The following is an 11966-nucleotide window of genomic DNA, read 5'->3' on the forward strand; positions in this document are numbered from 1 at the left end:
ATGGAGTTCAGGAATTGCTGCTGCAATACACATTTTCACTGGTTGATCTGTGTCACCAGAGGAAGTTGCAGCAGTAGAGGTTAAGATGGCATATACCTCATCTTCTGTTGGGAAGATGGTCCCAACATCCTCATCCTCAGTTCCAAGAATGACAGCTAGGTTCAGCAGCATGGTATCTACATTCAAACTGTTTACTTTGTAGAGGCTGGAATTTGCCTGGCTGTCGCGTGGATGAATCATCCGTTGGTACTGGATCTCCATCCGGAAGATTTTTTTCAGCGTGGATGGTGATACTGTTGGAAGAGCTCGGAGCTCTTCTACTTTTGTAATTGGCCCTCCATGTACCTTTCATTGATCCACCAGGTGGTTAAGGAAATCTCCCTCCCTCCTGCTCTTTTTCATGCGTTCCTTCAGTTTAGTTTTCATCAATTCTTTCTGTGTCTCTGTCCATGCAATCTCCATTTCATCTAACTTTTTCATCACTTTGCAGGATGCAAGCTCACTGTTAATTGGTGCATCTTTAGCAAACATAAGATCATCTCTTATTCGTTTTGCTTTGAAGTATCTATTTGAATGTGCTGCTGACAGTCCTGCAAGGTTTCCGAATCGGGCTAAGTATCTTTCTGCAAGCAAGTTTTCTGTGGGGAGGTTTACCCTCATTTCTTCAGTTAGTGCATGGATCCTTGTACTCCTCTCACTATTCTCTGTCTCGTCTTCCCAATACTCTCTTCCGCATTGCATCTTGAGGCCAAGCGCACTCTGCTTGGCCATAGCAGTAATTAAGTAGTGGTCAAGGTCTGTTGTGGGGCTGTGTGATTCAGCATTCACATGCTTCCAGGGAACGTGGAACTCAGACAGGGTTTCAAGATTAGCCCTCTCATTCTCAAGATCATTATGTAGTTTAGGAAGGATCCTGACGAGGTCGGATTGTTGGCAACGCTCTACCATGTTAAGGTAAAGCATTGTCACCTTGTGGCAGAAGTGAGACAATGCTTTTAGTGATGCCACAATGAACTCATTCTCCAGGTAAAGGGAACAGGCTCTGACAAGGAGGTTATTCTTGCTAGTTCTGGATAGCATCTTCTTGAAATGGAGAACACAATCAACCAACGCACCAGCACTCCAGCAGTGTGACCCAATCTTGTGAATCTGCGGTTTTTATAGAGCGAGAAGGATTTGTGAGTACCACTCTCCTCCAACATTAGGCTAAACTCGTCTGCCATGGAAGTAGTCTTGCCATCACTACCCCTAGCCACAAGCTTCACTAGAGCCGGGACTACAACTGAGGCGACAATTGACTTGCCTACCCGAAGGTATGACTTCAGTCTCGGCTCTCGTTTCTCTAACATCTGGCATCAACCGATCTGGTCTTCTGCTGATTTTAGGACATGCAGGCATGACTCATCCAATTTCTCACACACATGTGACTTGCACAGTATGTGTTTAGGAACATGTGTTGCTTGAAGCCTCTTCGAAACCTCACCTTCTACCATCAAATTCTTTGACGCGGCGTCCGTCATTACAGCATCGATCTTTGCCCAGAGCTCACCTGCGGTAGCCCTTTCACCAGTTGCTACTGCTAGACGCCGAAATGTCTCAACAAACAAGCTGATGATCTGCTGACGATCTTCGTAGGCAAAATGAACGGGTCGAAGAGGAATCATCTTGTTGTGGGAGGTATCATCGGAGAGGAAGTTTAAGATTAGACAGGGCCACTCACCATCGATCCTCGACCTCGTTGTTGAGTCATAGTGGAGAGTCGCCTTTGTTATATCATCTTTAGCCAGAAGACTGGTGGCAGCATCCACTTCTTGTGACATTGCCATGGCATGCTTGTGTGTCGATACTACTTTTGGTGATGGGAGTGCATATTTGTACCGTTCGTAGTCCACCTTAGTTCTAGACTTTTTGCTGACTGGGGATGAGGCTTGCTCTGGAACTGATGGGGGTTCAAGAAGGTACTGATGGTCGTACAGATTGTCACAGACCACCTCCACTGACACACGGGCCTTTTGAACAGAAACGGCTGCCTTTGTGCTCACTGCCGCAATCGCATTCTTCATCGTGACAGCAGTGTTTCTGATCTCTCTTTCAAGTAAAATGTGAAAATTTTTGAAGAATTTGACAGAAAACAAGCTAAAAAAAGCTTCAAAAGGCACTTTTTTCCCCTTGTTTTGTAGTTCCCATACACACTAAGTGTTTATTGTTCTTTTACACTAACAGGCTCAACTTTCTGCTTCTTTTGACACCAAAATCAGCCCAAAAGCTTGACTGGAAGCAGATTTATTGCAGATTCGTCAATTTGTATGGCGGCCATTTTGTATTTTTCACATAAAGTCCGGACTCCATCCGGAATTTGCACGAAATCAAAAAAATTTTTTTTAACATTCCTAGGTATGTCCATAGGCACCTTTTAAACTCTAGTTCTGTTGTTTTTGAAAAATCACCCCAGTATAGCCCACTGCTACTATAAATCTGTAGTAAATACAAATAATTTAGTAGTTGGGAAATGTGTTTAAGTTTAATATGATATTTAATCCATATCTTGCTGAACCACCCTGTAAGAATATCGATACATAGGCTAGCTAATAGCTATTCCAAAGCACACGGCTGTTTCTCAGCACTATAATCAACTCTGTGACAAAATAATGGAAGCAACTGGCTTAATGATTATATCCTTCTCTGCTTCTGGTTGTCTGTTGCGTCGCATCTATAATCGGGTCTGCTACTATTCGGTGAGTCCGATTCGGTGAGTCCGATTCGGTGAGTCTGATTCGGTGAGTTCCTAACCTCTAACCCCTAACCCTAACTCCAAACCCCTAACCCTAAAACGGCAATGATAATTAGGCCACGGTACCCGATAATTTAAAAAAAAAATTGAAAAAATCCCCCGTTAAGGGATCGGACTCACCGAATCAGACTCACCGAATCGGACTCACCGAAACGGGCCATTCCGTCTATAATCACAGTATACTGTGCAAGTCTTCTAACATGATTATTATTACTTAACTTAAATCATCTATTTTATTTGTTTAGGTTTTTGTAAATTAATGCAGAATAATAAATAATGGCTGCTGCAGCTCGTCAAATTAAACCTATTGAATGGAGCAAGTTGCAAGAACGGATAGCTCCTGCTTTAAGGCCAAAATTTAACACATTTAAAAGTAAAAGTGATGCTATCTTGGTGAACTATATGAAAGCACAAGAAAGGAAGCTCAATATTGACTGGAGCTACTATCACCAGGCAATTGCAAATAAAGCTCTCGTGAAAGACTTTGAAACTAAGTTTGATGCTTTAAAGGTAAGTTTATAATGTGATTTTTGTAGCTTCAAATAGGGAAGGTATTATACAGTAGTATTCTACAGATTTAGTATATATATTTAGTAGAACCAGTCTACCAGCTTTTCATCTCACCACATTCTTTTTTGTTTCACTTGAAATTTTGTATTTACATTTCAGTTTATCTTTATCGTATATCATATGTATGAAATTTCATCACATTGGAAAACAAGGACAATACAGGTTGATAAATTTTAAATCCTTGCCCCAAAGGTCAGGGTTGATCTCTAAACTGGTTTTGACCACTAAGCGGTTTAAACCTGGTTTTAATTGATCAAAACTAGGTTTAAACCGGTCAAAACCCAGAAAAATATTTTTATGTGGTGAATGGTCGCCGGTCGGCTACCTGGGCTATGGACTATTTAGGAAATATAAAAGTAGTTGTGAGTTGTGACCATTTTGATATGCAGGCCTCGAAATAGCTGGCGGCCATGGCCGCCTGAACTTTCATTAATGGCCGCCAATACCGACCTGTCAGACAAAATTTGATGGCAAATGTTTTTCATAAAAAAGTTTGTTGGAATAAATTCTTGTACTTCAGTTGGCTGTGCAAATTGTTCATCATTCTACCAAGCATTTTTTGGTTCATCAGAAACTTATTTTTAGTATTTGAATTTTCTCAATAATTAAAATACCCGTATTTTACTGACCATAAGGCGCAATTTAAATCCTTTTTTTCCCTCATAAATTGATCGTGCGCCTTATAAGCCGGTGCGCCTAATGTATGGATCAAGTAGTGCTTTATTGCCTACACTCAAAACCAGTACCGATACTATTATTATATATATAAATAAACCACCGTCTTACACAATAAACTACGGTAAAAGCAACTAGCAACTGTGATATTCACTAGGCCCATTTTTTTTCTTTTGCTCATTGTACTATTGTGACTTGCCTACATTTATTAGGCATTTTTGTTTAATGAGCTTTATACGGTAACCCTTACTCCTTAAAATACTTTGCATTCTATAGCCCGGTGCGCCTTATGTCTGAACAAACAACTAATCAAAGCAATTTATTAACAGTGCGCCTTATAATCGGATGCGCTTTATGGTCCGCAAAATACGGTAACCAACTGATTGAAATATCAAAAATAAATAGAGAAATTGAATATTTTTTGTCCCAAATCCAGCATTTAGGTTATTGTTAATCAAAACAAAATATAGTTGAACATCGTTACTTAACATGGAGGGTAATATTTTTAATTCAATTGAAAAGCAACTTGATTCATACACTAAAGGGGTTTTGACCAGTAATAGGTGGTCAAAACTGCCCGGTTTAAACCAGGTTTTAACTGGTTTTAACCGGACAGTTTAAATCGCCCGGTTTAAACCGATCAACCCTGCCAAAGGTTCGATCATGCACATTAAAGCAAATAATCACTTTTTTATGTCCCAGCATTTTATTCATCAAATTCAAATTTTGCAGATACAATTTATTACATGGTCATCTGGTCGGGCAAAATTTTCAGCTTTTCCAGAAAAATTTCAACTCTTTTGATTAATTAATTTGAAAATCTTTTTCTTGGCATATTTCTTCTTGAACTGAGAAAATCTCTGTGAGAAGTTACTCCCGGCAGTTTTGCATTCTTGTAGAGGTGTTGAATCACTGACTAGGTCCGGTTACGGTGATTAGCAGAGAGAAGGTTTCCGCTTATTGGTGTCCTTGTTTACAAAGTATTCCTTTTACTAGATGTCGCTGAATAGAAAGCGGTCCTTAAAATGTGTTGCTCAAGCACACACCCCAAGAGTCGAACCAGTATCACTTGATCATTGCTATTTCACATCATTGAGAGCTTGACCAACTGAGCTATCAGGGCGATATAGAATTATAGATGTGAGGAAGACAGGCAGTAACATAAGAAATGAACATAAACATTGGATTAATACTCAAACTCCATATTTACCTCATGGGTTTCACCCATGAATTTCACACAACTGTTACACACGTACCATAAAATTGGCGATCAACAAGAGGGTGACTGATGGGATTGTAAAGCATTATTAAACTTGATGGAAACCAAAACAAATTACATTTTGTTAATCCAGCATTATGCTGGCTGTGCTTGCGAGGAAACTAATACAAAAGCACAAACTTCGAAACACTTTTTTTTAGTTTTTGTAGTTTGAATAATATGATTTAAACTGCATTTTATGTGTGCAGTAACTTGTTTAATGACTTTAGTCAATCTAAATTGACATTGCATCTTGATTTGATGTGTTTTTCAGTCCAATATTTATAGTTTAACCCTAAACCATAAGTGTCCAAAAAACTTTTCCTCATTATTGCTCATTAACAATGTTTTGTATTGCTTTGAAAAAAAGTTATGCTTTAATCATGGCTGAACGTTTTTTTAATAATGCCCATTTCGCTCGACTTTTTATAGGCGAAAACGTTTTTTTGACGTAACTGGGTTTTATCGTGTAAAATTAGCCAACAAAAGATTTTCTTGTGTAATTCTATGATCGGTTTTCCAGAGTAAGTTGATTAGTATTCATGTTTTATGTGAAAAATGACTCCCCACACCCAGCCCTCATTTCTATACGTAATAATATTAGCTATTAAATTTTTTGTCATTTTTTACTTGCTATGTTTGCCTCTTAACAGGTTCCTCAACCTATTGACAGCAAAAGCAAGACTTTGGAGGAAAACATTGTCAAGGATAACGAGAGAGTGAAGCAATTCATTCAAGAGAGCGAGGAAAGTGTTGCAGACACCCTTGCCGAGTTGAATCGTCTCAATTCTCTTCCCCCCTTCGAGCAAATGACCCAGGAGGATATTTACTTCCAATTCAAGAGCCTCCGACCAGACTACGAGAAGTATCCCACTTGGCCCCATTTGGAGTCCCCCAGTGATATGGTTTTGCGTCCACGATAGAACTTTACTGCACCTGACCGTCGCGAATATTATATTTGGCTATGCTGTATGGAAAAATCAACTTTGCAACGTTTTGGAGTGCTTGTAAAATTTTGAAATGCATAATACACCATTCAACGTTGAAGAAACATATAATTTGACATTTTGAAAGTATTTTCGACCACAAATATCAGAATATCCATGCGATGATTGAACCTAAAAGCAAGTAACATCACTTTGCTTTGTATTTTAAATACGGGTCATTTAATAAAAGATTTCATTGCAAAAATTGACTTGTGTTCGTTTGCGCGGCAAGTACATGTAGCCTAAAATGTTGAAAGCGAAGTCTGTAAATTACGCGATGTGAGTGCGTCCAGTTTTGATCATGTGTTCTTGTTTTCGATGGTGGCCACATTCATCTCAACATGCCGCAATCGTTTTCACACCTCGTCTTCGGGCTGACCTGTTAGAAGAGTCTTTTTTTGGCTCTACCCTCTTCCTCAACTTGCATTTTTCTTGTTTTCTTATCTGCTTTCTTTGATCGATCTTCCACCCGTCACCCCAGAGCTTTTTCAAGACGTTTTTATCCCTAATGTAGGTCTAAAATTTTTCTAATTCATGCTTAGGTCCATGCTATCTTCCATGTTGAGTAGTAATCAATCAATCAATCGTTTATTTATCAAAACACAAAAGTGACATAAAACAATAATACATACAATGTTGAGGTTTTGTTATTGATAGGGAGACAACGAAACAACCATACGGTCAACTAGTCAGTTGCCACCCTGGAAAGAATAATTTGAGTTATGAAACTAATCAACAATTTAACCAAATTAGTTACAATCAAAAAAGAAAACACAAACAAGACTAATACTTCGACTAGTAGCTTACAATTAATTGTCAGCTTCATAAAATTGTGTGCGAGATTTTCCAACAAATAGTAACCATGAAAATCAGTGGACACTGGACACCATGACAATAGACATTGTTGAATGTAAGAGCTTAGGCCAAATGAAGACCCACTTATCAAGTATCATAACTTTGCAAAGCTGATGCTTTGCTATGTTTTTTGAAATCATAAAAAGATAACTTTTTGAGATTGCTTGGAACCTCTGACCACACCACTGGTCCAAATACTTGTATGGATTTTTTGCCAAATTCTGTATTAGTGCGTTTAACAAAATAATTATTGTTTGCTTGATATCTAGTGTATGGTTGTGGATGAGTGAAGAACTTGTGAACAATGCACAGTAGGCAGAAGGGTACAAGTTCATGCAGACTCTGAACATGTGTTTTTTTACTTCCAGTGTACATATGTCTTCCAGCTTTAAGATATTCATTTTAAAAAATAATGGACTGGTATGGGCTCTATAATCGCTTTTTGTGATTATTCTTATTATTCTTTTTTGCATTTTTCTGAGAGGGTCTAGAACTTTGTTGCAAGCTTTACCCCAGCTAGTAATGCAATATTGAAGGTGGGAGTAAATTAAAGTATAATAAACGGTTGTCAATGTGTCTGAATTCACATAATCTGTCAGTTTTAATAGTGCCCAAGAACCCTTTGCAACTTTCCCACAGACTTGTTCTATGTGGTGTTTCCACGTTAACTTATTATCAATATAGACACCAAGGTACTTGATTTGATCTTTTTGCTGAATTGGTTTACTCCCAATCTTAATGTTAACATTTCTTATTTGTTTTTTGTTTGTAATAAGCATGTATTCTGTTTTTGTAAAATTTATTGATAACCTGTTAAGTTTCATCCAAGTGAGAACCTTTTCGAGTTCTGTGTTTACATTTTGTTGTAAGTCATTCTCACATTTGTCTGCCATCATTAGATTTGTGTCGTCAGCAAATAATTTAACAGTCATTTTTGTTGAGTTTGGCAGATCATTTACATACAACAAAAAGAGGAGAGGTCCTAATGTTGAACCCTGGGGAACTCCACAGGTAACTTTTCTAGAAGTGGACGGAACACCATTAACAACTGTGTATTGTTGACGGTTGCTGATGTAACTTTTTAACAACTGTTGGGAATGGCCTCGAAATCCATATTTTTCTATTTTTTTAATGAGAATAGTATGGTCGACTGTATCAAAAGCCTTAGCAAGATCAAGAAATACCGAACAGGTGGTTTTTTTGTTATCAAGATTTGCTAAAATGTCATCACAAATGTTTGAAACAGCAAGTGAAGTGGAATACTCTGGCCTAAAACCAAATTGGTGAGGTGTAATAAGGTCTTTTTTTGCTAGATATTTGTGCATTTGGTCAAACAGGCATTTTTCAAATACTTTTGTAAAAGGTGACAGGATTGATATTGGTCGGTAGTTGCTGCAGCTTTTTTTAGATCCATTTTTATGTATAGGAGTCACTTGAGCAATTTTTAGGATGTCAGGATATTCACCTTGATTAATACATTCATTGAATAGATTAGTGAGGATGGGTGCTATTACTAATGAGGATAACTTTATAAATTTCATAGGTATTCCATTGAAGCCGGTACTTTTAGAGCACGACAAATTGTTCAGATGTTTAAGCACTTCTTCTTCAGTAATGGGTGACAGAAAAAAGGAATATGGAACACTTCGAAAATTTAGTGGAGACCCAGTGGTTGACAAAGGAATCTTCGATGCCATTGAAGGACCAATTTCAGTGAAATAATCATTGAAACAATTGCTCACTTGTGTTGGTTCAGATAAGATTTCATTATTAAGATTGATTATTTCTTTTGGTATTTTTGCATTTTTCTTTTTGTGTTTAATAATATCATTTATGGTTTCCCATGTCTTTCCAGTGTTGTGTTTGCTCTCTGAAATTAAAAAGTTGTAATGCATCTTTTTTGCTCGTTCCCTAATATGAGTGAGCAAATTTCTATATTTTTTGTAGGCATCATGAGCAGATGTATCAGTTGGTGTTTTTATTTTTAGGGAATATAATTTGTTTTTGGTTTTGATAGAGTTTAAGATTGCTTTTGTTATCCATGGTTTAGCCTTGAGCTTTTTTTCTTTTCTTGTCAAGATTCGAGGTGGTGCATGTTTATTAAGTATGTCGTTATATGTATCTATAAAGTCATTAAATTGATTATGGATTGATTGATCTAATGTACAGTGATTTGTAAGAGAATTCTCAAGATCACATAAGAACGTTTCTGCCGAAAAATTTCTTGTATCTCTAATTGTATGAGTATGTTTCCCCTCTTTGGGTTTCATTGACTGTATTGCAATTGTAATTGGAAAATGATCAGAAATGTCATGTAGCAAAGTATGGCACATAATTTTATTTTTTAAGTCATTTGTGTAAAAATGATCAATTAAAGTTGAGCTTTTAGCGGTTACTCGGGTAGGAGTCTCCACTAGTTGCTGACAGCCGCAACTGAGAAGTGTATCAGAGTAGGCCTTGACAGATGAGTTAACATCTTTTTTTGAAAGATCAATGTTAATGTCACCACATATATAGTAGTTCCTGTTTAGGTTATTTATTGTGTCAATACATTCACAGAGTTTCATTTGAAATTCATCAAGTTTATGTTGAGGATGTCTGTAAAGAACACCAAATAAACAGTGCCTATTATTTGTTGCTGGTATGTTTACCCACAATTCTTCACAACCTTTTATGTTTAAACCAAAATTGTCCAATTGATTATATGTTATTGAATGGTTTATGTACATTCCCACACCACCTGCTACTGATTTAGTGTCTGCATGTGTACTGTGAGAACAAATAAAATTGTATCCCTGCAACTGGACAAACTGAGTACGATTATCATTAAGCCAGGTTTCTGATACGGCAATTATATCTGGTAGCCTTGGCATTTCAGTGAGCAATGATTCTAGTTTTGCAAGATTAGCAACTAAGCTTCTCATATTCACATGGAGTAATAACAGTTGATTCTTTTCATAGACATTTATCTTTGAAGATAGATCCTTGATTTCACAATAACTTTGGCTTTGATCACGCAAAAGCTCATTTACCTTGTAAGGTTTATCATTATTAAGTGTAGTTAGGTCTAGATTTGATATGTTATTAAAAGGAATAATGCATGACATGCATTTGTTACAGTAGTATGGCTCATCAGAGGCTCCAAGTTTTTTAAATTGTGGCAAAGTTAAAGATATGCACTTCAAGTGTGCCCACTGATCACATATGTCACAGCAAATTGAATTCTGGTTTCTTTTACAAGATTTCTGACATACATGGCATAAGTGAGGTGTCATTTAAGTAAAAACCTTGTTTTGTTTTGCGGTATAAAGAATAGTTTAGAAACACTTAACAGTATCAGAGAGTACTAACTGATTTTTCATCAGTAATATGTAAATAATGTATCATGTCTATCATAAAAAGAAATTTAAAGCTCACGATTTTCAATGTTGAAGGGCATAAAAATTTTCTTACTGCTGTCTTTTGCTTTGGTGTAAAATATTTTCCCATCTGTTGTCCAGTACGAATGGATTTCTTTTTCCTGCCTTTTTGTTTCTAATATTCTGATGCATTTCAGTCTTTGAGTTGTGAGCGACTCAGTGATCAGAAGTTTGGTTCCTTTTAATTTTCGTTTCTGAGAATACACCATATATTTTATGTGATAGTTTGTAAATTTGACAATTAAAGGTCTGCAATGGTTTGGCTTTGCTTTTAGCCTATGGCTTCTGTCAATATCTTTTTGTGTGATGGTGATGTCCAATTTTTCTTTTAAAAATTTTTCTACAATTTTGTCAGTATTTTCCTTTGTTTCTTCTGGCATTCCATGTATCAAGATACAATTTCTTCTTGAGTATTGTTCTAATTCTTCTTGTTTTCTTTCAACTTCTTTAAATTTGTTGTCCAGTTGAGCACTTTTTTCTTTGACAGAAGCATTTATTTGATTTTCCATCTGTTGTTGAAATACTTTATTTCCAAGAAGATGTTTTACCAGTTTTTGAGCTATCTCATCCATGAGAGCTTCGTCTTGCTTGATGCATGTTTCAATGGGTAATGTCTTTCTCTCTGATATTACTTCATCTAATATGTTTGTAGTGGCCAGAATCCTTTTGATTTCTTCTTTAACTGTGTTTTGGGCCATTGCCAATTTTAAATTTAGATACAGTTAAGTAATTAAAAAATAAATTAAATCAGCTAGAACTGCAAAAACTCCTAGTGATCCATAAACCTTATTCAAATAGAATCTAGTAAGCTAGTCTAAATTGTTTCATTGTAGACTCTAACGCCGAAACAGAATGAATGATGGTATTGAACTTCAAAGAATATCTTAGTGATCAAAAGAAGGTATTGTTAAACAAGCTGCAGTAACTCAATGAATTCATTTCTTTGGAGCGTTTACAAATTCCGTCTTCCCTAACGCTCTCAAGCGATTCAAAAATCTATTAGTTTTTCCGCATGGTGGAAGGCTTTACACTGTTGTAAGATAACTATCCTGTCTCAGAGAAGATGTATTTGAATGCTGTATGTAGGTCTACCTTTGTTGCGGTTCATATGAAAGAAATGTCAGTTGCCTACATCGGCTAAATAACCTCTTCCACCACCTTGCAGACTGCATCAACGCTGACTTCAACAACCCAGGGATATTAGAACACCGGGATTGCTGACTTTGCAAATTTCGATAAATGCACTGCAACATAGTCTGATGCAGTAACCCTCCTATTGTCCACTTCAAAACAGAGTCAGCAATCCCGTTGTTCTAGATATCCCTGCAACAATTAACCTAAAGCCAAACGGTGACCTCTAGGGCGATTGTTGGACTGCAACTCTCACACTTAGTTGGAAGATATAAGTCTTT

The 11966-nt window shown here is 36.9% G+C and overlaps 1 protein-coding gene and 1 long non-coding RNA gene across 2 annotated transcripts; both read left to right on the top strand.

Annotated features, from left to right (window-relative positions):
- The first annotated feature begins 3040 nt into the window (after window positions 1-3040).
- Window positions 3041-6494, top strand: LOC145785591 (ATP synthase peripheral stalk subunit d, mitochondrial-like). The gene is made up of 2 exons (XM_082597259.1): window positions 3041-3301; window positions 5948-6494. Exons 1-2 carry the CDS (start codon window positions 3068-3070, stop codon window positions 6215-6217), a joined length of 504 nt encoding a protein of 167 aa, XP_082453385.1. The 5' UTR covers window positions 3041-3067; the 3' UTR covers window positions 6218-6494.
- Window positions 6495-7159: 665 nt separating this feature from the next.
- Window positions 7160-9292, top strand: LOC145785671 (uncharacterized). The gene is made up of 2 exons (XR_014291205.1): window positions 7160-8146; window positions 8679-9292. It is a non-coding gene; the product is annotated as an uncharacterized LOC145785671 (long non-coding RNA).
- The last annotated feature ends 2674 nt before the right edge of the window (window positions 9293-11966 follow it).

The sequence above is a fragment of the Aplidium turbinatum genome, chromosome 16 (genome assembly GCF_918807975.1).
Source record: "Aplidium turbinatum chromosome 16, kaAplTurb1.1, whole genome shotgun sequence".
NCBI classification, from domain to species: Eukaryota; Metazoa; Chordata; class Ascidiacea; order Aplousobranchia; family Polyclinidae; genus Aplidium; species Aplidium turbinatum.

What these genes read in the sequence shown, in the direction of transcription:
- LOC145785591 (XM_082597259.1), top strand. Translation starts at nt 3,068, where the DNA reads ATGGCTGCTGCAGCTCGTCAAATTAAACCTATTGAATGGAGCAAGTTG. An exon ending in CTAAGTTTGATGCTTTAAAG is followed by an intron (nt 3,302 to 5,947) that starts GTAAGTTTATAA and finishes GCCTCTTAACAG; the next exon opens with GTTCCTCAACCTATTGACAG.